At 39.3% G+C, this 25,487-nt stretch overlaps 3 protein-coding genes across 5 annotated transcripts in view; 2 read left to right on the top strand and 1 right to left on the bottom strand.

Annotated features, from left to right (window-relative positions):
* The first annotated feature begins 904 nt into the window (after positions 1 to 904).
* Positions 905 to 4,315, top strand: LOC111333072 (uncharacterized). Of its 2 annotated transcripts, none has more exons than XM_088757791.1 (2): positions 905 to 1,257; positions 3,129 to 4,315. In XM_088757791.1, exons 1-2 carry the CDS (start codon positions 1,147 to 1,149, stop codon positions 3,774 to 3,776), a joined length of 759 nt encoding a protein of 252 aa, XP_088613917.1. In that variant the 5' UTR covers positions 905 to 1,146; the 3' UTR covers positions 3,777 to 4,315. The 2 variants fall into 2 exon arrangements, with proteins under 2 accessions (XP_088613917.1, XP_022794327.1); XM_022938592.2 differs by having other exon boundaries at positions 946 to 1,257; positions 3,132 to 4,315.
* Positions 4,316 to 5,831: 1,516 nt separating this feature from the next.
* On the top strand, positions 5,832 to 20,183 carry LOC111333062 (dynamin-1). Its single transcript, XM_022938584.2, has 23 exons — positions 5,832 to 6,087; positions 6,171 to 6,244; positions 6,836 to 6,985; positions 7,752 to 7,955; positions 8,601 to 8,699; positions 8,774 to 8,882; positions 9,325 to 9,376; positions 9,610 to 9,752; positions 10,814 to 10,949; positions 11,427 to 11,494; positions 11,627 to 11,765; positions 12,221 to 12,307; positions 12,453 to 12,523; positions 13,060 to 13,117; positions 13,907 to 13,988; positions 14,742 to 14,773; positions 15,338 to 15,447; positions 15,811 to 15,940; positions 16,625 to 16,768; positions 17,149 to 17,205; positions 17,632 to 17,816; positions 18,808 to 18,933; positions 19,087 to 20,183. The coding sequence occupies exons 1-23, from the start codon at positions 5,927 to 5,929 to the stop codon at positions 19,160 to 19,162; spliced, it is 2,493 nt and encodes an 830-aa protein (XP_022794319.2). The 5' UTR covers positions 5,832 to 5,926; the 3' UTR covers positions 19,163 to 20,183.
* Positions 20,184 to 21,557: 1,374 nt separating this feature from the next.
* Positions 21,558 to 25,487, bottom strand: part of LOC111333061 (uncharacterized) — a 14,934-nt gene continuing 11,004 nt past the window's right edge. For both annotated transcript variants that reach the window (XM_022938582.2, XM_088756657.1), the window contains exons 9-12: positions 24,297 to 24,495; positions 23,672 to 24,012; positions 23,378 to 23,584; positions 21,558 to 22,769 (exon numbers count right to left, since the gene is read on the bottom strand). In XM_022938582.2, coding sequence (XP_022794317.2) covers positions 22,320 to 22,769; positions 23,378 to 23,584; positions 23,672 to 24,012; positions 24,297 to 24,495 — 1,197 coding nt within the window. In that variant the 3' untranslated portion in view covers positions 21,558 to 22,319. The remainder of the gene's footprint in view (positions 22,770 to 23,377; positions 23,585 to 23,671; positions 24,013 to 24,296; positions 24,496 to 25,487) is intronic.

Here is a 25,487-nt window from a genome sequence, read left to right as displayed (position 1 = left end):
TTAAGACACAGTCAAATAGGGTAAAAATTCCATCAAAACGGCTCCAAGACATCTATATATGTTTACAAAACTAGAAATAGTTTTTTATTCTTCAGTTGTAGAAATCTAGAAGTCAGGGAAAATTCCTCATTAGAAACTGCAATGTTTACAATTACCGGAAGTCACCCATCATACTGACCCGTGATTGGCTTATTTACCGTTTAGTCGCAGGGACTGGTCGCACAAACAGTTCACACGAAGGGACAAACATTTGTTTTATGCGACAAGTCCCTGCGACCACAGAAATGTGTAGTTCACACGAAGGGACTAGTCGCATGAAACTGGTCGCTGGGACTAGTCGCAGGGACTAGTCCCCTCGTGTGTACCGACCTGTTTGAATTCGTGCGACCAGTCGCAGGGACCAAATTTTGGTCCCTGCGACCACAGAAATGTGTAGTTCACACGAAGGGACTAGTCGCATGAAACTGGTCGCTGGGACTAGTCGCAGGGACTAGTCCCCTCGTGTGTGCCGACCTTTATCCATTTAACGACGGGTGGAAATATTATGCACTCGGCGAGGCTTGTGTTACCGGTTCAACCGATTTGTTGATAAAGTCAGTCGAACTTCAACAGATTTAACGCCGGAGTTAACGCGAAACACCAGAGTTAACGTAAAACCGGCCGCGTAAGTCCGACTTGTTTCGGGCATTAGACCCGTGACCCAAATTTATTACTCATATTAGCCGGTCAAAATTGATTCGCTTAATTCAGTACCTTTCGGAACTCTACAAAACATGCATTTCGGGAGCACTCCACAGGATTAATCAACATTACCAAAGGAAAATTTCCTATAGAAAAAATTTTCATAAAGAATGGTGTGAAAGTATATAAAGAAAATTAAAGGTCCGTATTATCGAAACTGTACCAAGTCATTCCATGTTGTCACTTAGGTCTGGAGCTAGCTTTGTGATTGGATAAATAAGTTATCGTTAAAAGTAAATGCGCAGTGTCACTATTGAGTGGTTTGTGCTTTAATCTAATCGTATTCTGCGCCGAATCGCTTGAGAAGCTCTCGCGAGACAGTCTTTATAAATATAGCAAGTCATCCCTTGGCAGCTGATCGGCGCGTCTCGAATCTGCACACCAGGTGATTGTTGCCAGTTGATCATGGGAACGATTGTGTCGCTCTGCTGGCGAATTCTCTCCAGATTTCCATTCTCAAAAGAAAAACCATCACTTACTCAGAAAGAACAACAGGAGAGCTACTCAAAACTGACGGTAAATTGTTTATTGGAGTGCGACTGTAGTATAAGTGCCTATGTCTTCCGTCTGTATCGAATTTTCAGTCGGCAATTTCAGTTTTTTTGTTTTTTTTTTTTCGCTGTGCCATAAATCAGTTATTTCTCGCTGTCGAAGCATTTTCGAGCCTATCATTAGATTTTTGGTAGAAAAATTTTAACCTTGACTTGGCATCAGTTTGAGATCGGGCAAAGAAAACTGTATTTAATACCGAACGTAATTCTTTTGAAAAATATCTAAAAGAAAATTTAATTCCAATTTTTTTTCACAGCCTTGGGATAAAACATTTCTAATCATTTTTCTTCTCCTAAATTATCAGTATGGAAGTGAAAGAGAGCAAACAAACTGGAGCACACTCTCGAATAAACATGAGACACTTACTACGCCTCCCAAAATTCGTGCGTGCTTTCGGCGCGATGTATTTGGGTATCGGTATCAATTCCATCTTTGATTTTTAATTATTGCGTAAATTTTTAATTTCACTCAGAATTTTGTGATGTCTAAATGAAGATAATTTTCTTATTACCAATCAGTACTGCCAATCAAATGCCTTTCCTTAATTGGCCCATTGGGGAATACCATTAAATCTTCACATTTGGTTTTAGTTTAGGACTTGAAGTCGAGGATACATAGCGATATTGTATGTGTGAAGAAACACTATGGTTTTTAGTGGCATTAAGTAACATATGCGTCTGGGGCTTATTTCCACCGAGCGTTTAGCAGTTCAAATGAAAATTGGAACGCACACCTGCGCATTCGCTGCAAAACATTTAACGTTCAGAAGAGTTTGACTTCAGAAGAGTTTGACTTCTGATGTTGCTTGTGTTCTGTTTTGTTTTTCGTTTTGTAATAAATCACCTATTAGTGAGATTGTATGACATTACAGGTACTTGGCCAGGTTCCCAAGCTAGACTCCTTGTAGTAACCAGTGCTTTTCTGAATGAATAAAGAAGGATGAAGGAAGTTTTCATTAAGGTTCAGTTTGACCAACAAAAGAGTACATAAAAGTGAGAAAGAAAAAATCTAGAGAGAAAAAATTCGCTTTTATTGTTATAATATTCGACTCCCAGAAGGGGAATGAGATAGAAATGAACTGGCACTAAATTGTGCATTCCTATGATTACAATCAAACCGATTTAGCTCAATATTTCTGCCATTGATCACCATAGAGCTTATAGGTGTTTAAAAAGAATTAAAAATGTCTTCAAAATTAATTTTTGAACAGCATAAGAAACACATCTTAATCCAACTAGAAAATTAAAAGTGAAGTCCAGGCGTCGAAGAATTATGACTTCGAGACCAACTAGGAGTCATTTTTTTTGTGTAAATTGTACTATAGAGTAATCTTCTCTCAAAGAGTCTTGCCATTAACTCGGGTTTAAAAGAGATGAATACAACACCATTCTTAAATAAATTGGTACCTATTTAAGAGCCAAAGAGAAGATTTTAGCTCCGGCTCCTAAAAGTGCTTCAAACTGCGACGGTGTTTTGACGAGAGGAAAAAAATTGCGCAAATTGCTAACTTGGCGATCGGTGTTCGACGGTCATGTATCAAGTCGTTGAGTTTTCTTACCATAGTTTTTATGGTCTGAAGTCTAAGCAAGTTACACATTTTCGTACATTTAGGACTTCTGAACAAAACTGGGCTTAGAGGTCTGCCTAGCTGATGCTCCATTTAAGTTCATTTCACATGATGGGTTTGGGAGACACGGTAGCCTGCTAAATCAATGCGCCGGACTTCGGATCGAGAAACTACAGCTGGGAACCCCTAAGGTCATAAGACCTTTAGCAGTAAAGGGGCTGTATTCAATTGACTAGCTATTTCTAAAAAATAATATTTTCCTCTTAAGCAGGATGTCTTAAGGAACGGATCCCGATGCTGTGCTGATGTGAAGTGTACAAGCTTGGCGCGGACAGCGAAGGAGCTTTTATCGAAAATGGAACAGATTCAAACACAGCTGCATAACGAGGTCGTGTTGTGGAAACTAAGGTACATACGGGGTATATGCACGACAGAGAGTCGACAAAACTTCTACGAGCTTCTTGGAAAGTTTAACTCCTCTCACGAAATGCTTGACGCGATCATTGAAAATGAAAAGAAGTATATAGAAGCACTGGAACCGGAACAAAAAGGAGACTACGAAGGACACAAAAGCGAAACGATAGATGTGGAGCCCTCTGTAGTGTTAATCGAAAAATCAGGCACCGTAAAAAATGCTTTGCGAAGAAGAATTAAGTTCTTCACAAAAGTTCATGAGCGCAACGTTAAATTGCTATTTCTTGTTGTAAACGAAGTAGCAGAGTGCAGGTCGATGGTGGATACTTCATGTATCAACGGACAAGAACTGTCAGATAGCTTCGCGTCAGAAATAACAGAAACTGGTAGATTTTTGAGCGTGCTGGAGGAATCTAATGACGAAGAATTAATTGAATCGTCGTTAAAAAGGCTTGGTTCCAACAGGCCTGGATGCTCGAGTCACAGAATAGGTCAAACGTAAAATTTATCAACGTGAATTAGTCAGTACTTTGAACCATAGTTAATAGATTAACTATGTTTGAACGTCATTTTATATTATTGTATTCCTCAATTACTAAGTACGCTGTGATTGGTCAATTGAGCTGGCTGTGATTTAATTAATCAAAGCAGCCATTGTTGGCAAGATTTCAACTTTGGCGGGCTGATGAGTGTTCAATCCCTTTTATTGTCTTTAAATAATGCGTTGAAACGAACCAACTACTGAACAACTATATCGAACAGTGCCACTCCCGACTCCCTTGGGAGATTTTGTTAGTCACATGACACCTTTAAGCTTGAATCGCCATGTGCTTGGGTGAGCGAGTGTTTCCAGTTTTTATGTAGGAGAGAGTTTGAGAGAAGTTATTGTGCCTTTCTTTGGCTAAAGCGAACAGTTCGGTGAGTCGATATTTGGTTTTTGTTGTTCGGGGAGGTATTTGGAGCTTAATTAATGCCTTCTTTTGTTTTGACGTTCGTTTAAATTTCCGAATAAACATAAGTACAACGGTACTGACAAACAGACTTGTTCTAATTTCGATGTGCGTCGGTCTTTTTAAGCTGTTCAATGCAAGTGGAAATCGTTTTACGATTCCGTCAGAAATATCCGCCAAACGTATTTAAACCAATCATAATTATCATTTTTGTCACGATATCGTATTTAACACATAGATATCATGATTATCTGATCAACTTGTCTTCCCAATCCTTACAATGTGTAACGGATCCCGGTTTTTGTGTACATGAATGATAAGGAGATAGGTTTAGTTTTGCTTCGACGAAAAGCTAACGTTCGAAACATCAGCTTTGGAAACTCTTTACGTTAGCCAAATTAACTCCCCCCCCCACCCCCTCATGAGTTCAGTATGCTACTACCCCCATCAAGAGACTTAATTGATTGGAAAGTTAATCTTCTGCGGAAAACATACTCTGATGGAGGAATCAGAACACAGGAAAAATTGGAGAAGAGAAAAAATAAGGTGGAGAAATTGCTTTCGTTTGATTTTAAATTTCAAGGTTACTCACCCAAACCTTCCAAGCGTATGTATAGTTTACTACCAGCATGTTTCCTCGTGACACAAATTTTGCCACTGTGGGCAATCTGAAGAAAGGAAAAGAATACATGGTTTTCTTTCGAGGGAGGAAGAGTAAAGGTTCAACTAAATAGGTTCAACCGAGCACAAAATAGATCTTAAGATCTCCGTCCTTCTCTCCACTCTCCCTCCCATATCGCATATACCTGACCCTTGCAAGGACCCTTCTACCAAAACCACCACATGTTAGCCGGCATTTTGACGCGCAGTGCACTCTGGGTAGGTCACAGGGGACTGGATAATATAATCGAGTAAAAGCGATTTAAAAATCACATTTTCTTTGAGAAATACTACTTCAACATGACTTTTTGGTATGTCTTTCAAATCTTACAAAGTCTTAGCTACAGTGACAATGAATGGAGTGTGGCCCTTTTACTGGATGGCACAACAGTCGCTCTTCTAATTCTACGGCGCTACGTGAATAATTCTTTAGTTCAGTGACCTAGCAATGCGAATGGGAATTGTTCACGATTACCATGATGCATAATGATGCATAAGCCGAGTTAGTTATATTTAAATTTATAAGTCTCTCTTTTTCTCTGGCTTAAAGGTATTTTTTTCAGCCGGTTCACCCATATCACGACTAGTTAATCCTCACCTTTCAAGCACAGGCCGTACTTGTCACGCGCAAATTTTAGAAGCTAGAAGCTACTCTGCATTGAAACGATGCAATTTACTGTATCCCTCGGGATAACTTCCCTGCTCAATTGTTTCGAAAGTACAGCAGAATGGTTTTTTCTCCTGTAAAAAAAATTTGTGTGAAAGGAATGTAAGGCAGACTGCACTTCCGGAAAGTCCATTTGAACACCATTGAACACAACTTTGAACATACCGCCATTTCTTCGAAATGTCTTCTGGGGCTTTAGGTGATTTCCGCTGATTGAAAAGGGAAGAAGACTCTGGGCTCGAAAACTTTCAACCTTTGTTCCCAGGACACTCTTACCATCCGAGGTCATCCGAGGTGGGCGAGAGGACGAGAGAGATTTAAGTGTCATTCGAGTGTTGTAAATTGTACAGATTGTTTTCAATATTCGTTTCGAAGATGGGGAATAGAGGTATGGAAGACCTTATTCCCGTTATGAACAAAATTCAAGATGCGTTCGCTCACATTGGGCAGCCTTCGAACGTAGATTTACCGCAGATCGCCGTGGTCGGAAGTCAAAGTGCTGGCAAGAGTAGTGTGCTAGAAAACTTTGTGGGCAGGTAGGACATTCATTTTATTTTTATGGTACAACTGAGTTCTTTTTCGTATGATTTCTCCTTAAAATTGATGCATTGTCATGTAGGGACTTTCTCCCAAGAGGATCTGGAATTGTCACCAGAAGGCCGCTAATACTACAACTCCATCCTGCCAAGACAGGTTTGTTTTTTTTTTTTTCATTGAACTTTAGCTTGCTTCAAAATGGCGAATAGAATTGGACGGGAAATCAACTAGCTTTCCGGTGACACGTTGAACTCAAGTCACAGTGTACGGCTGTTTGAATTTGGTATTCGATAACAAAGCCCGTTAATCGATGCTTTCATAAACGCTAAAACCATGCAATTGTACGATCAACGTATTTTACTGTACTTCATGATTGTTTGTTATAATTTTACGAATACATTTATTCATCAGGATTACGTTACACGCTATAAATATAACTGATCTGCTCATTTCGATTTGAATTATTTGTGATAGAATACTAAAATGTGTAAAATATAGTTTAGAATTAAATATGCAACAACGTCCGAGATTCTTTTGGAGATACAACCCTCATGCAAATTTGACGAAATTTCAGTTACATTTCAGAGACAAACTGTGGAAAATGGTTAGAGGAAATGGAAAGACAAACGCTATCATAATCAAATTTAATCAAGAGAATTAATAAATCTATTTTATAAATGTATCTCTCAACTATATTAACATTATTTTTACATGTGCACATTTTTCGGTCTGTGCTTTTTGGTTTAGAGTGGGCAGAATTCCTTCATTGCAAGGGAAAGAAATTTGTGGATTTCGAAGAAGTGAGAAAAGAGATTGTTGCAGAGACTGACAGGGAAACTGGTAGCAACAAAGGAATCTCGTCAATACCAATTAACCTACGAGTGTATTCTCCTCATGGTATGCAACGTTCTTATCAAGGGTTTGTCTTAACTGATTACAAACCAATGGTGAAACATTAATAATTTTTTGATAGTGTAGTCTGATTGCTCGGGTGAAGTTTGCTCTCAGAGTGACTTTACATGGTGGCAGTGACTGACATTTCGACAATCTGACCAGAAGTCATCATCAGAGTCTCGTGAAGATATTGTCAGTCGAGTGTTATAGGCCCAGTTTGGGTAAATTGAATGGTCCATTAAGCTGTGATTTTAGTGGCTATAAGATGCATTTGTGGTATAAATGTTGAGAATAAGGGATTTGTATGGTGCTTGAGGTTGTCTACTCCTTTCGAGGGGAGTCTGTTCTACAAGTTAATGAACCATGCAACTTTCCAGAGTCAGTGGTTGAAAATGATTAGTCTTGCGGGTTAGGCATCGCACAATGCTATAAATGTGGTATGTCAAGTACAGGATTTGGCAAGAGTACCATATAACCCCATACATTAATTATGCATTCAGACTAGTAGACTTTGTTTTTAAAGTTTTCTCGTGAAAGACAAAGAAGTGGAATACATAATTAATGAATGGGGTTATAATTATGGTACTCTTTCCCAGGATTTTTCTTAAGTTTTCTTATTTGGTATTTTGTCAGAACCTTTACAAAAGAGTTATCTCTGATGTCTCAACCTATTGGTATTGCATCGAAATTGCTTTAATTCACATTATGGAAGGCCCTGGGTCTTTTTACAAAACCTTTATCCGAAGAACTCTACTTTGTATTTTTGCAGTATTGAATTTGACACTAGTAGATCTTCCTGGCATGACAAAAGTACCTGTGGGTGATCAGCCTCCAGATATCGAAATGCAGATCAGAAGTATGTTGTTTCAGTTCATCACCAAACCAAACTGCTTGGTGTTAGCAGTATCCCCTGCAAACTCAGATCTGGCCAACTCTGATGCATTAAAGATTGCAAAAGAGGTTGATCCCGAAGGTAATATGGATTATCTTTCTTGGTTCTTGTACTGCTGAAATTCTGTGCATGCATAAAAAACTGTACTCAATCTATTTCAATGAGTAGTTTGGTTGACTATCTTTACAACAAAATAAAGTTAGCAATTTCAAACTTTTTCTCCTTTTATGTTAATTAATTACTATTGATTTGAAAATTTTTATCCTTGATATCCTAGTTATTCTTTACAAACAACAAAGGGTTGATGGTAAATCTGGACATTGTAAAAATTACATTTATTTTGTAGGCCATTTTACAGTTGTGTACCCAGTTGCCAAGCCTTTGATTTGGAGTGAGCTTGTAGTGATAGAGACTAGTATCTAGTTAGCATAGTAATTTATACTTGAAAAGCAGCAACCTTTGTATCATGACAAGGTTGCCCTCAGCCTCACTCTTGTTCAAAGACTTGGCACCAAGCATGCAACTGTAAAATGGACTATTATGTAAAGATCGACATGTAAATGTGTTTTAATCGTAATTAATAGTTTTTAATTGGTTGAGTAATTATTTTGTTAAGTACACAACCCCACAGGCTTTTTAGCTTTAATTCTTATTGATGTATAAATAAAGATTCTATTCTATTCCATTTTATGTATAGCTTGTGTATGTTCTTGATTTTTATTCCAGGAGTACGAACAATTGGAGTGATAACTAAGTTAGATCTTATGGATGAAGGAACAGATGCCAGAGAAATTCTTGAGAACAGAGTCCTTCCCTTAAGGAGAGGTAATATATGATAATTATGCATTTACAATTAGGATTTTTGTGCAAATTTCTAGACTTTTTTGTGTCCTTTGCAGGTTACATTGGTGTGGTAAACAGAAGCCAAGCTGACATAGATGGTAGAAAAGACATCAAATCAGCCCTCGCATCTGAGCGAAAATTTTTCCTCAGTCATGGATCCTACAGGTAAGTAGAGACATGTATTGTGAATGCAAAAGAATCCATCGAGTTTTATTTTTTTCTAATGAGTTGGAGACTACTGAATAATTGGGAGCTGCCCAGAAGAGTGATCAGGATATCCTTCTTGACTTGTGATGTGGTGATCCCAGAATTTTCAAGCCCTTCACCTTACTGCTTTTTGGATTTTTCTTGGTTGCCCCTAGGTTTTAACTCCTGGTTTTCACAGCGTTGCTACACTCTGTTTACCTCCACCTGTGGGAATTTTTGATCAGTTTATGTTTGTATTTGGAATATTAAATTAATTCTACATTCAAATTTAATATGAAAGGCCTCACTGAGGGAGCTGTTAAACTAAGTAATGATGATTACCGGTACTACTATTTTGAAATATCTTGTGTTCCTTTGAATATAGCATTTCTTAGTTTTGTCATTCTTTTAATCTTTTCAGGCATATTGCAGACAAAATGGGAACAGGTTATTTACAAAAAGTTCTAAACCAGGTAAGTTCTATTTCTTTGATTTTTTACCCCTTAGCTGGTACATGAATTCCACTCAAGATTTTACAGTCATGAAGACATTGTTTCCAAGAATTGATATTTATGACATTAAGTTCAAGTACTCAACTGCAAGCAATTTGTATGGTTCCTGTGCATGTAATAATTACATGTTATTAATTTTTGCAGATCTGAAACACTTTTCCTCAGTTAATTTTGAACAATCATTGTTTTCGTAGCAATTAACCAATCACATCAGAGAAACTTTACCAGCCCTTCGAAGCAGGCTTGAAGAGAACATAATGACACTTGAAAAAGAAGTCAAAGGCTTTGAACATTATAATCCAGATGACCCATCCATGAAGACGAAAGCCCTTATGCAGTGAGTATCCAACCAAACATATATGACATGTAGGGTCGCCTTAATCTGTGATGTCACTGTACCTAAAAGTGTGAATTTCACTTTCATTGGAACCTTGATATCATGAAACAAATTGAAACCATTCGTGATTGGGAATGGAGTACTCTATTATAACAATATTACCAATATTGATTTAGATGTCTCAGGAACTAGAGGATTGGAGCAGACCACAAATTGAGAACTCAGTGTTACTATTAGTTCCCAATTTGTGGTCTGTTCCATTCCCCCAGTTCCTAATTAAGACATCAATGTTGCAGGCATCACAGATTCAGAGGGAAAATGGGCATTTTCTTTGAAACTGGAATAGCTTGCAAATTATTTCTGCTCTCCCTATAATAATTAAAATTTTCTTTTGCTTAATAAACACTGATTTCTGATACCTAATTTACATTCCTATCACAGTTTAAAATTATGACCATTATACATAATGGCAGCCTGATCTTTCACACTAAGACGTTTTACAGATTTAAATAAGTTTATTTGATGGTGTTTTGAAGCAACGCCTTTTGTTCTTTTATCACAACGTGATCTGCACATATTGAACTCCATATTGAAATCCATGTTTATTAAGCTTCAAGATGTAATATTTTGTAGGAAAGAGCAAATAACTTTCATGCTCTTACAGTTTCAGTCAAACACTAATTTTCCTTCTATGATAACTTATAGTTTACAGAAACTGTGTATACTTCCTTTCACATTTTATGTCAAGAATTCTGATAATCACACAGTTATTGTGCCTTTTTATATATGGTGAGGGAAAGGAAAAGTAATTGTAATTATAGTACTCCAATCATTCTGGAAACTTTTATGCAAAGTAACAGTGGAGGAAATTTCCCAGCATCTCCATTGCAAGCTCAGGGACATTGCAACTGAGGGACATTACAACTCAGGGACAGTCAGTGCTTATCAGATTTATTTCAGCTCTATTCTGGAATACATGAATCTACATTTGGTAATTTTAACTCTTAAATCTGAGCTTTTTCTTTTGCTCTTTTTAACTGTTCATTTTTATATTATAACAGGATGATTCAGCAATTCAATGCAGATTTTGAGAAAGCCATTGAAGGATCTGGTGATACAATTAATACCAAAGAACTCTCAGGTGGAGCGAAAATCAACAGGATATTTCATGAGAGATTCCCCTATGAGTTGGTTAAGGTAAATAAGATAACTGCTTCAGGAGCTCATTTGAGTGATTGTTTGTGGCCAGTAAACATGAGGTGCTGGATTTTATTACTGCACTGTTCAGTTGTATGGAAAGTGCATGTTTGGTTGTGGGTGGGGCAGTTCTTTTTAGGACCTCTTGCTGAAACAGAGTGGTATTCTGAAAAATTCACTAAGTTGTGTCCCTGAGATCCTTTTGGTAGATTTCTCTCCATTTTTATTTGTTTCTGATTGATGATATTTTATAATGCTGGCGAGCATATAATATTATTTATAAGTAAGGGGTTTTTGAAGTTCAAAGTTTTCATGGTCTAGAATTTTGGAAAGTGAAAAGAGGGGAAGCCAGACCACAAGCTAGAACTGGAGAAGTGATAATTATTGTCTTGATTAAATTTGATGTATGCACTTTGCTGCATTGTACATACTTTGTAATTGGATGATTTGTTATGGAAACTTTTAATTACATTTCAGATGGAATTTGATGAGAAACAGCTCAGAAAGGAAATTGTGTTTGCCATCAAGAACATCCATGGTATCAGGTAAAATAATGTACATGACTTTTTTATCAACTGCTTCTCAAAAAGGAGTGTTATATTGCTTATAATGTCAGACTATCTTCTGCAATCTAAATAGGCATGCACACTTTTGTTGTGGTTGGTTTTTCCTGATAGGGTTGGCCTTTTCACTCCTGATATGGCGTTTGAAGCAATAGTAAAGCGGCAGATTGAGAAACTGAGGAGTCCAGCTGTAAAGTGTGTCGACATGGTTATGTCTGAATTAATCAACGTCATCAAGAAATGTACAGATCCGGTAAGTTACTGAAATTGTAAATTTCAGCAATCGTACTGCAACATACACTCTCTTACAAGTCCATTGCTTATTAAAAACTTAGTAAATAGAAATCTGTTTGGTAAATACCAGTTACTTTTAGGTTTATAGAGTTTTTAAAATGAAATAAGTTTTGAGTATCTCTGAGTCAAACTGAATTCATCATCAGCATGTGGCAAGGATTTGAGTTTTGAAATTAAAAATGAATGAAAAAATCTAAGGAAAAAAAAATGAAGTTGGAATTTGAAAAGACATTTATTAGTGACTGCTCTGAATGCATCCCTTTGGTGTCAAACAATATTAAAGATAAAGTATGTGTGGGAATATGTGTAATGTTTTCCAATTCTAACAACTCTTGTGCAGGGATATAGGCTATGACAATCCTCCAACTAACATCTAATGTAGTATCTAAAATAATGTATTGTTTTAATTGGCAGATGGACAAGTACCCTCGACTGAGGAACCAGGTAGAGAAAATTGTTGTAGAACATGGAAGAAAGGGAGAAGCCAAATCTAAGGACCAGGTACTGAGGTTGCTTTGGGTGAATTTTTTCAGTTTTATTCAAAGAGTGCATACTTACTGTAACAGAGAGGGTGTGGGGCTATAATGATATTTCATGCTGGTTCTACTTTCATAAAGTTGTAATTCGCTTTAAATTATCTTCACAGGTAAAAACATTTATTGACATGGAGCTTGCCTATATTAACACAAACCATCCTGATTTTATTGGTTATGCAGAGTAAGTGAAGGTGTTGTTAGTGAAGGTGATTTAAAAAAAATATATATGAAATTTAATAATAATAATAATAATAATAATAATAAAAGTATTTATTAAGCACTCTAAACAACAAACGTGTTTAGTTACAATGATATAAACTTAGCAAGTATAAAACTAATTAACTAACTAAATTACTAACTGACTAACTAATAAGAGAACAAACATCTATTAACAAAAGTCCTCTTGAAATGTTCAGTTTGGACAAGCGGGAGAATATAATTATGGTGCCTCTTACATAGCGTAACCATTGGTCGCTCTGGTGGCAAAAGGTCATCTAAAGCTGTTGTAAAATCGCTGTCGGTGATCTTGTCCCACAACTTCTTATCTTTTAGAATAATAACATTTTCAATGGAAAAAAGCTCTTTACAGTAACCAAGCTTAAAAGCTCTCTTGAACAGCCTGTCTTTGACACAAGATTTTATTCAAACTATCTCCGAGTTCTCCTTTTTTATGCAGGGCAAGATTTCAGGGTTTATTTGTTTGCATTTTCTCTACAGAGCCTCAAATAAATCCAATCCTGGTGACAAAAAATCGAAAAGAACAATCTCCAATCAGGTATGTCTGTCATTTTACTTGACTTGTCCCCTGATCTTTAACTCCCAAGATCCGATTGTTAATTCTACCCTCTAGCTACCACACATTTCTTTGCAAATTAGTTATGAGAATTTGGAGTGAGATCAAGATTACAACATCTACCTGATAAGTTAAGTATTCTCATGATTATGTGCTGGATAATGTATGGATATATCCAGGGGAAGTTACATGTTAATTGCTTCCCGGTTAGCTCAATCGGTTGATCGCCGGATTGTTGTGCGGGTGGTCGGGGGTTCCAGCCCCGGCCGGACCAACACTTAGGGTCTTAAAAATAACTGAGGAGAATGTGCTACCTTTCTATAACTTCAAGAAATAGATAGATCTTCTAGTTTAAGATAGACATTCTAGTTTAGGATAAGGACGAATAAACCGTAAGTCCCGTCTCCTGCATCTATTAATTAGTTAATTTGGTTAGGTGGGGGACGGTAAAGAACCCACACACGAGATTACTGTGATGTGGTCTGGCCTGTTTACTGGGAATTTAAGGAAGGGGGCATCTGTTAGATTCGCCTTTATTTGATTGTAAACTGCTTAGCAGTCTGGTAAAGTCCCCCGTACAGTGTTGTAAAGCGTCATGCGCTCAGGATATGAGCGCTACATAAATAAAAGTTATTATTGTTGGGAGTTGAGTTGAGTTGGAAGTTGAGTTGAGTACATAATTTATGTAACTTTTTGTTTTCTTTTGCTGACTTTTTTTTGTGATGTCTCATTTTGCTTCTAATTTGGCTTCTGTGCTTTTTGTTCTTTTAGGTGATTAGGAAAGGTTGGCTCGCGATTAGCAATGCTGGATTTATGAAGGGTATGAGCAAGGAGTACTGGTTCATACTTACAGGTAAGTTGCATAAGTTAAAGTGCATGTGGATATCCTGTCATAAATCCCTATGACTGTCTGCTACTGTGGTGTCACTCTCTTATTCACTGATAACACCTTGATAAGTAAGGGAAATAGAACCGAGTGCTGTCTAATTCGTTCTGTAATCATGCGTGAGTGAATACAAAAGTGGACGACTGCGAACCGGGAGTCCAAATTGTCAATCACAATCAAACAAAGTCCTGTTACCAATTAATCATAACCATTACAATTTGTGAGTAAAACAAATACATTTGTTTGAGAAAGGCCTTCAATATCAGTTATCCAAAACATAGTCGTTACAAACAAGTTAAAATTTCCTCCATTTTGAAAGTTCCCCAATTTGTAGGGTAAGTGGTGCTATAGTTGTAATCAAGTCTGTGATTTGTGAATTTGATGCGATTATGTCCAATTACAGGTGTCCGAATATAGCCAACTGTCCGATAGCACTGTTTGATTATAAGTCTACAGAAAAATTAATGAAAAATAAAGTAGCTAATGCACTTGTAACACAAACAAGACAAGCAATGACACGGCTAACGTTATATTCACTTTCGGAAACTCACACACGAGAAACATGAGTCGTAAGTCTACTAAACTGCGTATGTCCGACCTAACTCGGGCTCAGGCCCTACGCTACACACTAATCACATTTGAGGACATTGTAAAGGTTTTGATAAGGTACTTATTAAGTAGTGCTAACGTCAAGGTAATCGTTATGATGTATTCTTTTAGCTGAAACGCTTTCATGGTACAAGGACGAGGAGGTTTGTTGAACTTGATTTAAAACAGTAAGACAGTAGTCTTGAAGGTTGGTTGCGGAACAAAGATCGACAGATTTAGGCAACATTCTCCTTAGTGGCTAGGAAGTCGTCATGGCAACCGAGCCACTGCTCATTGTTAAGCCCCCATCAACACAACACCAACAAACTGACGCGTAGAGTATATACATATGCTTATTCAGAATGTGGGAGGGAGGGAGGAGAACAAAGCCATTAGTGGCAAAGACAATTCAGCGAAAACAGATGGAACACCCCTGCAAAACTCCGTGGAACGCCCCGCATCCCAGTGGTGATACTAGCGCGCTTACTTGGTTTAATTTACCAGTAGCTAAAATACATCTAACCCCATAAAAATATTATAAAAAACTATGCCACTCAGAAACTATCAGATCTTCCCAAAACATCCGCATGTAATAGTTGTTGCGTCTTACGGTAAAATTTTTCAGAGCAGGACGATCATAGCAAGGCTATCGCAGTTCTCGGCCAATCAGAGCGCGTCTATAATCAACTGAGTCACCATAGCGTGCCTGCAATCTTTTTTATTACCAGGAAAAGGAACAGAAATATCAATTGAGATTGGATAATGTGCGCCAGCGTGATGCTGAGGCGGGATTCATTTCCCGAAAAGCTGCCTTTGCTATCTTCAATCCAGATCAAAAGTAAGAAAATCTTTTTCTTTTTTTTATGTTGAACACCGCTGATTATAAACCTTTCACTGTTGTATTCCAAGTGCGTTTGGAAGACTAAAACTTACGGAGGAACAGGGATGTTGAGCTCCTTTGAACGTGATCTTCAGTTTATGTACCGTGTTCGCTTGTCGCAGAAAAAATGACTGGAGCGTATACGAGTGACTGTCGTTTCGTTATAACGCATCATCTTGATACTGCTGTAGTTGAGTAGAACAAGTCTGTTAAAATAGAATGCTTTTGGTGATGCTCTACTCGGGTGAAAAAATCTTCTTTAATTCACGAAAGACAGTGGCTTCGTTTGTTCTGTTTAACTGTTTTGTACTGTTTGTTTAGAAATTTATTTAAGGACTACAAATCGTTGGAGCTTGCAGGGGAAAACCAGGACATTATAGACAGCTGGAAAGCCTCGCTTCTTCGAGCGGGAGTGTATCCTGAGAGAGATACATCAGAGGATAAGAGCATGGTAAGGACCGAATAAAAAAAGGAAAGAAGTACAAAGGAAAAATCACAGGGAGCCAAAGAAACCTGATTAGTATCCAATTTTTCCCTACGATGTCATCCCTGATTATACAGTGAGGTCACGAGAATGAAGGAAATAATCACCAACTTGAAAAGCTCTTGATTGTTAAACAAATTCTCTTTTTCAGTCAGCACCTTAGAAAGTGTGTAGAGAACGGGGTATAAAGTGTTAAGTGAAAGCAACGCAAGTGATCGGGTAGCGATTGCATCTGATTGGTGCACATGCCAATCAGAGGGGTAAGATACCCTGTGGGAGAAAATTTCTAAAGAAACTGTGATGCTGCGTCGGTGAGGCTTACAACAAGATAATTTGGTTTTATCAACTAAGTTGATAATGTAAATTGGCTTCCGTAAAGAGTTTCTGAAGCGGACTTTTCGGGGGTTAGCCTTTCATCCCTTTTTTCTCACGAATGGCTAACGCTCGAAACGTGAGCTTGAGGAACTCTTTATGATGGCCGATTTATATTCTCAGCGGGTTGATAAAGTCAAATTATCTTGATTGGTGGAGAGCTTGACGCGAGTTTTTTTGACCAATCGCTGAACGTATTGAGGCAAAACCCTGTTAACTCTCGATACTACCCTAAAAAATTGTCTCACTGCGTTCATTCTGTTTGTTCTCTTTGCGCAGCAAGGTGAGATTGGCACCTTGGATCCTCAGATGGAACGTCGAGTGGAAACCATAAGAAACTTGGCAGATTCTTACATCAAGATCGTCAGCAAAACAGTTCGGGACCTTGTTCCTAAAACTGTTATGTTCTTCATTGTAAATAATGTAAGCTCGCGCTATTGTGGTCATTACTCTATGTAGATGGTGCTGTTGTCAACTTTAACGCTGCGATTTTTTGCAGTAATTTTTCTGGTAATTGCTTCCAGCGCATTTTATTTTTATGAGTATTGTGTTGCAACGAACGAACTGGTTTCCAAACCGTGTCGTGCGTTCCATGGCCAGTCCTAAGTTGTAAAACTGCCTAAACGCTTGATGGACTAGCATTTTTTCTACTCGACTTTTCACCGGTTCTATTTAATCTCGGTCGCACTTACTAAGTTTTCTTTAGGTCTAAAAAATCGAATTTCGAGAAATTTGACGATTGGGAATGTTTCATTTTCAATTCCATGCTTTTATTATTATTATTTTTTTTAACACACACCTAGGTGAAGGAATTCATCGGTCAGGAGCTGTTGGCCCACTTATACTCGAGTGGGAACCAGGTAAGGACAAAGTCGAACGACAGATGAGATCTGGATTGTACATGTATCGGACTAGTCTACACATACGAAACAAGCTTTAGTAAGCAACATTGGATTAATGTCGGTATCTGAGCAACTGCACATCTACCCCTCCCTAACCTGACAACAGCTGACTGATAATAGCTTAGGGTTAAAGTAGGGTTAGGGGGAGGGGTGGGTGCGCAGTTGCTCAGCTACTGAGAGTGATTGGCAACATTTTGCCTACCTAAGGCACTAAGATGTTAAAAAAAGAAAACGGGAAAAAGCTGTCTATTTCTTAATAATTTGAATTACAGCAGGATCAGATTCTGTCAGGGTCGGGGTCCGCTCCGAACGGACTATTTAAAAAAAAAAAATACAATCAAGCGACAGAAAAAAAATGCGATGTGTTTCTTCTCCTTCATTTAGAATGACTTGATGGAAGAAAGCCAAGCTGAAGTCGCTCGTCGGGAGGAGAAGCTGCGCATGTTCCACAGTTTGAAGGAAGCCCTACGGATTATCAGCGATATAGACGCGAATACAGTAAGCACATCGCTGCCACCTCCTATTGACACCGGGGACCACGACTTACTTGATTCTTACAAGCCTCCCAGGTGACAAACCTTTACATCCTACTTGAACATCAGTATGCATATTCTTCTTACTGAACTCTATTCACTTCCTGAGGGTGCTGTCAAGGAGAATTTGTTTGGCAATCAAAAGCTTCTTTAATTGGTGATCATTCCCGTTACGCGTGGTACCTTTATAGTCCCTTTTACAGTTGTGGGCTTGGTGGCCAAGCCTTTGAACAGGAGTGAGGCTGAGGGTGACCCTGTTGTGATAGAGACCTGTATCTAGTTAGCATGATAACAAAGTAATTTGCATTTGAAAAGCAGCAACATCTCTGTCATAACAAGGTCACCCTAAGCCTCACTCCTGTTCAAAGGCTTGGCCACCAAGTCCACAACTGTAGAAAAGGACTATTCGGGATACAATTGCAAGGAGAAATTAGGGTTAAGGATGACGCCTTAGTTGGCTTATTTCAAATTTCTCTAGCTTTTTTAACAAAGCCAGGCCAGTTACATAGCAACTCTTTTGAATTTGTCTTATTTGTCTCATGAGAGAACAAGCAGCAAGATTTTTCTTGTGAGCGAGGCTGCGGCTGCAGTTTTTTCTGTCGTGACACCAAGAATCTGCCAATGAAACAATGAGGCAGTGGGGTGACGAAAGAAGGACAATCTGACTGATTGCATGACGATAAAGAACAGTAAAGTATCCTAGTAAAGAACAAGACGTTGCGCGCTTAGACCGCCATTTTCAATGTCATCTAAATTCTTAAGAAAAATTTTGTTTGTGCTCCATCATCCGAGCGCATCCAAGAGATTTAAAAATGTAAATATTTGAAGCTACTAATAGCCTAGCTCAACGTGGAATCTCTGTGGCTCAGTGGAACGAGAGCGAAGGCAATCTTTATTTGTACGTAGAACTTTCTTTATCCCATGCTCGGGACAAGACGAAAAAACATCCTTCTCCAGCGTTAAGGGATATCATGAAGCACACACCTATGTAAGGAACGAAAACAAAAAAAGTTTTTTTTTCTTACAGAAACACTAAACAACCTCCCGTACCTAGGGCGCCTTGGGGTCATCCGAGTCCTACCCCCCCGTCTCGACCGTCCCGACCCGTTCCGGGCGTACCATCCCGACCAGACAATGTTCCTTCTGTACCTAGGTAAGTAACTTTGCCCTTTTCCTCGCTTTTAGCAGCTTTGAAACGTAGTCGTGTAATAAACGCCGTGGTCAATCGGCTCCAGTTCTTCGTTTTGACACGAAGCATATCAGGATCGAGTGTGAACGACTTGTTTGTTTTAATTTGTTACCACAGGAGACCCACTGCGCCAGGCAAACCAGACCCTCCTCCACCAGTACCTGGTCGGCCCCCTGTGCCATCAAGACCTTGAATATCACGCCACTGCGTTGGTGTAGAATCCACTTGTCACACCGAACGTTTTTCGATTACTATACGTGTAAATGTACCTAAAGCTAGGAATTACCAAAATTTCTTTAATTAGCGATGTGACTTGCGACCGAATTTCTTCGCTAACAAATTAATTGAAAATAATTGCAATAAGAAAAGTTCATCTTTCACAGAACTGGTTAGAACCACTAAGATTGTTTCCCATCACCAATAGCGACGCGGTGTTGGGTAAAATCGTTCCATTTACAAGTATTCCGAACGGTATCCTGTACTATGATCATAACGACTGATCCATTTGTTAAACTTAGTTTGATTTAGAGAGCATGAGAGCTAAATAGTTAGGTTTTTCTACTATTTTTATTGATGATTAACCCCTGGAAGGTTTTCTCAATTGAAGGGTAACCACCTTTGGATCGAAACCCGATAACAAAAATTTCTTTGGCTGAGCAGCTTAAAACGAACCAAGTTACGGAAATCATAAAATAAGTCTTGTCTAGAACGCGCGGTATGACTGATGTGACTTGCCTATTGACCTTCTTACGATGGCTTTAGTTAGGCGTTAGAAATGAGTCAAATTTCAAATTTACCGATTTGGTACATATATGTTAGAACACACATTTAGAAGTGATGGTTCTCAAATTAACGTAATCAAAAATTTAATCGAAAACCATACTTGTAGATGTAAACGTTTGAAAGTTTCCCAAAGTTTATATGCTTTTCAGTTCCTAAGCGTCTGGCAATGTTTGCTCCTCGATCGAGCTTCGTTATTCGCGATTGGTTTGTTTTCAAAACGCCTAATTGAAAAGCGCTGTAAAGGCTTACTCGATGTTCTTAACAAACGCGTAGCTGGTACAGTAGCTAACAAATTCAGTTACCAACAGGATGCACCTGAAGACTTGCATGTTAAGATTTACTCGTGTAAAGATTTGTCGAAATTGTTCATGAAGCATTTTTGTTAGAGTGCATATAAAACTACTCAATAAATCTCAACAGCTTGGATTAAACCGCTCGTTTAACCCTTTGAATACGAAAAAGACCATATTTTTTCAGTTGTAATTTGGCGATGTAAACTTAACCTCACTTCGTTGGTCCTTATATGGGGCATCCGTTACTATATTTGCGGTTTTGAGACACCATGGGCTCAGACCTTTGGGTCACATGACCTAGATCGACAGAGCTAAATGATGAAATGCTACGTCAGCGGGTTGCCGTCAACAACGCGGGCTCAAGTGTCCTAGGCCTAAAATTTAGCGAACTTAGCGGAAAATAGTAAGGGCTGACTTCTAAAACCGAGGAACTCTGTTTTCGTCGAAGGCATTTTCCTATTTCTAGAGGTTTTAAAGAGAAAATTAATTTTTGAAACTTTTCATGGGGTGTACCAAGTTTTTGGAGGTTGTTCCGTGAAAGAAAGCGGCAAGGAAAACGACACCTCAAGCAACAGAATTAGAAATCATTCATGTGAACGACTCAGAATCCGTGTTTCCGCGGCAAAATCTAGCGCATGCGTGCACGTTATTCAGCTCTGTCACCTAGTTCAACAGTTCGTGTTTGGATGCGTTCAAATCGATTCGGTTTCTTGCTTATCTGGCCGTTTATAAGTGTTTTTCGAGCCATTTTCCCTCTACAGAAGCCCTCACGACGGCATCATTAAGCTGGAATGTGGATAGAGGCAAGCCTCTGAAGGAAAACAGAGGTGAGAGATGGTTTCATGTAGACTGGACCGCCAAAAATGCTTTACTGCCAGCTTGGCGAGTTCAGAAGTGAAGTTGTCTCTCGGGCCCATCTGTGGATGGCTTCCAGGACCTACCAAGGCTATGTGGCCAAGTTTTGACCGGTAAAAATTTCAATCGATGCGATATCTTGCTGGTAGGACTGGATGGCCCGACACGATTCTAATAATTCTTTGAAATTGAAATGATAGGAGTTGCCTTTTCGAGTTATGGCGTAATTACCCAGAAATCTTTTCCGGCATGAACAAAGTAACGGTTGTGTTCGCGACACTGGCTTTCATCAAATGGAGAAACAAGGGCTGGCAGATAAAGTGAGAAGGAATTTTCTTGCCAAACTCCAAGATCTGACCTCAAGGTGTGATTTGAACGCAAACTTTTGATTTTTTTAGCAAGTTTTTGTCTTAAAAGATCGACATGTTATTGGTGTTGCTCTTGGAGCAAAATGCTGGACTTTGGGATTTGTTGCCATACGAAGGGTTCCCTGCAATGAAAATCAGGAATCATTGTCGGCGTTTTAGGTTGCAATAGATGTCACATCAACGAGCCGGTACAATTTACACACTTACGTAATGTTGTGTCTTAAGTTCAACAAGAAACAAGTATCAAAAGTAGTAACGGTATTATCTGGACATATGTGTTCACTTAGTATGCAAAGGGTTAAAAGTTTTAATTAACTTCCACGATTTTAAAAGCTTTTGTTTGGGGCGACAACCAGTTTCAGGAGCACATACCTCTTACCAACAGAGTTCGAGGTCTGTACTCGAGGTCCGTAACTTGCAGTACGGACCGAGAAAACGAGGTTAGTTAGATATTTATTTTATCTTCAGGTAGAAATCCGGCGACCAAAACAAACTTTGAATTAAGAAGGTCGTACAGTAAAATAAGGCCCACTTAACTGACCATCACAGCGCACGTTCTAACTGAGAGATACAATAAAGAACAATATTCGACTGGCGACCTGTACTCAATACTTTTTATATGATGCAGTTGTCTACTTTAACTACAGTTTGGTTACAGTACTACACATTTTGATTAAACCTTTTCATGATTTGGCCTCAGTCAGCATTATTACCCCGGGGTACATCATTCGTCGGTTCTTTTTACAACGTAGACGTGCCCATTATTTACAATTCTACCAATTATCAAGTCTCTAACTACCAACTGCCATAAGTTTGTACAAATGAAAAAAAAGGGCTGTTTGCCAGTATACACCATTCATAAAACTAAAATAAATTTGCGATTGTAATATTGATTCTAATACATGGATCTCTCCAGTGTGCTGGTCTGTGCGAAATCACATGTTGGTTAGCTGGGTAACTCAAAATGCGTTGCTGCTTATCACGCGAGCCGTATCATCTCGTTTCTCTCCCAACCCGTCCTACAGCAGCGCATTTCAACGTAGTGCCCAAATTATTGCAAGCCCTGCTGTCCGTTAGGAGTCTGGATCAACGACACGGGTACAGCCTGACCCACTGCGGACTGGGGCGAGACGGGCAGCGTGACCACCTGCGGCTGTACAGCACTGAGAATGTGGAACGCCTCTGTTGCAAACAAACTCTCGGTGTTCAGCGGCGTTGCCTGCGACGCAGTCAAGTTACCTTGCAACGCAGCCGTTGTCAAGGTATTAGACGTTGCCATGGTGATAGTTACGTTAGGCGGTGTCTCTTGGGATTCAGCTTGCTGCACAGGCTGTTGCTGGGGTTGGGTTGTCTGTTGAGGAGCTTGAGGTGGTGGTGGTTGTTGTGGCGGTGGCGGTTGTGTTTGCGGAGCCTGCTGCTGCTGCACTTGCTGTTGCTGCTGCTGCTGCTGTTGCTGAGAGGCCGGCGGTTGCAGAGGTTGTGGTTGCAATTGATGGACAACCTACAACAAAACAGGTCAGGGGTTTAAACTTTCAGTCACCCTACAAACTTTCAGTCACCATTACAATCTCCACCTGGTGGTTTGACGGGTGGCCAACTGAAGTCTTAGCCGAGTTTGAACCCTTTGCACGGTTACTGCACTGCGTTCTTGGGCAAAGCACCGAAATCTCATAATGTCTCTCTCCGCGCTTGAGTTGAAAAGGGTACAGCTAACTGTCCAGGGAATTTGAAGGAACCCTGAAAGGGGAGGGGAAGAGGTACCATGCAACGGGGTAACACCCCCCGGAAAAGTAATAATACCATTGTCACGTCAAGTTAAGGACCTTGAAACAAGCTGTGGCGACTAAATGGGTCTGTCATAGACTACGAGCAGTCGGCGAAGTCCGTCATACGAGCCAAAATGATTCAGCGCGAAACAAAAATGAAAAATTAAGAGGTGACGACCCATGGAGAAGAGATAAATATAACATATCAGATGGGAGTTATTATCTCGATCTAACACCAAACTCTCGTAATTAATTTACAAGGAAATACATAGCAGCTAGAGGGGAGAATTATCAATCAGACCTTAGGAGTAAAAGGGTTAAGCTGAGGTGGTTTAGTACTCACGTGTGCTTGGAGTTGCTGTGAGGCTTGCTGCTGTAGTTGCTGGTTTTGCTGGAGCTGTTGCTGGAGCTGCTGTTGTTGCTGCTGTAACTGGAGCTGTTGCAGTTGCAGTTGCTGAATCTGCTGCTGGTATTGCAACTGTTGCTGTTGCAGCTGTTGTTGAACCTGCACTTGAACTTGAGGCACTTGTATTGCTTGAGTGGTTTGAATCTAAAATCACAGAGTTAAAATACACGATTTGAAAGAAGGAACGAGAAAGCAAGGACACCATCTTTACAATACGGACTCTAACCGTACCTGTACGGGTGCACCCTGCACTTGGATGGTTCCATTGGAGAATGTGACGGTGGGGAGCAGCTGTGTCTGCGCCAGTTGTGAGCTGTTCACTGTGGTTAGTGCCGGAATTCCGGACGAAACGGTAGGCTGCATCATGACAGCGGATAGACCAGCTGAACTCACTGCAGCTTGTAGGATGTTGACTTGAGGTAGTGATTGCTGGATCTGTTGCAATGCCACTTGCTGCACAGTGTCGACCTGAGCCTGTTCCTGAGTTAGTTCTTTAACCTTGGGTTTCTTAGGCTTTGGGTTTTCCTGCCACCATTTGATGAGACCATGAGAAGGAGGTTCCCTGTCTCCGCCTGGGGGGGGGAGACGAAAGATAGCAAACCATGCGGGGTAAACAACTGCCTGTAAAACCAATCTTCTTAGTCTGAATTAAGCTTTCGTGCAAATGGCGAGTTACTTTTATTCACGAGTCAATCTATTTTGATTGTAATTTGGCTTAAATAACCAGGAGTAAATTTTGCGGACAAAAAAAAAATATTTCACGAGCTCGTGGTGAGTAAAAATTGTAGTCTGAAAAATTTTAACTTTACTATAACTTATTAATAAAAAAGAAGCAAAGACAAAAATTAAAACTAACCTGTTTCTTTCATTTGCTCATTCACTCTGCCGATTGTGCTGTGGCTACATCCCGTCACCCAGGATATGAACTTGTAACAATTTGAACGCGCACCTCCAGAAGGGGTGAGCATCTCAGCAAGAACTCGACGTGCTTCTGTCTGTCCCGAGATGGCTCGGTCACGCCACTGTTTTAGCAAATTTGTGTGCGTCATTGCAATCTGGAATTTATAACATAACCAAAGTAAAGCGCGCGCTCTGATTGGTCAATTTAGCGTCCCATTTGCCCATGGGTGTATGCTGCTGACGTGACCTAATGCAAAGACTATTTTTCCGCGCGTGCTTGTTTTTTCTGGTCACGTAAGATTTGTTAAATAAAAGGGAACTCTTTAGCTACAATGTGTTAATATTATGTTATTAAACAAATGGTAAACACCACAGCGTACACTATTGAGTTATGGATGCACTTGGGAGGTTTGCTAAGCACTCAAGAAGCTAGAGTCGCTCTCGGCTATCGCCTCGAGCGACTCTTACGCTTCTTTCCTGCTTAGCAACCTCCCGCGTGCATCCATAACTCAATAGTGTACGCTGTGGTGTTTACCATTTGTTAATTAAAATTTGCGAATTCACAATTATCACAATCTACTATCACATTCATTTGTGTTTAATTTGCATGTGCACGCATGCATGTAAAACTTTCACCCTACATTACATCAACAAGTACATTATATCAAGCAGAAACCAAAGAACTGAATTTAATGCAAAAGATCAACAACCAATAATTTTATACACACAGTCATAATTATTCTATCACATAGGTGAGGCATACCACGAACAGTTAGTCTTATGATGGTATTTGATAACATGCGAGAGCACTCGTCACATTTCATCCTTTCAACATAATGAGAACGCCATAAATTTGCGTTATCTTTTGTAAGACGTTTCTAATGTTTTCCAAAGCGCATGATCAAGACACTGTGTACAAAAATGATGGGGAAATTATCACTAAATCCAAGTATTTCAAATTCATTTGTTCTGAGAAAAATCACAATTACCTTCCCTGAATTTCCATGACGAGAACTCAGTCAGTGATTTTTTTTAACATTACATTTCAACTCTGTGTCACTATTCAAATGAACTCTACATGTATATGAAATAGGCGGTTTTGCAACCAACCTCTAGAGACACAGGTAACAATGGTGAAAGGAACAAA

The sequence above is a fragment of the Stylophora pistillata genome, chromosome 4 (assembly GCF_964205215.1).
Source record: "Stylophora pistillata chromosome 4, jaStyPist1.2, whole genome shotgun sequence".
Lineage (NCBI taxonomy): Eukaryota > Metazoa > Cnidaria > Anthozoa > Scleractinia > Pocilloporidae > Stylophora > Stylophora pistillata.
The sequence above is the reverse complement of the archived record's forward strand: the minus strand, read 5'-3'. Positions and strand labels throughout refer to the sequence as shown.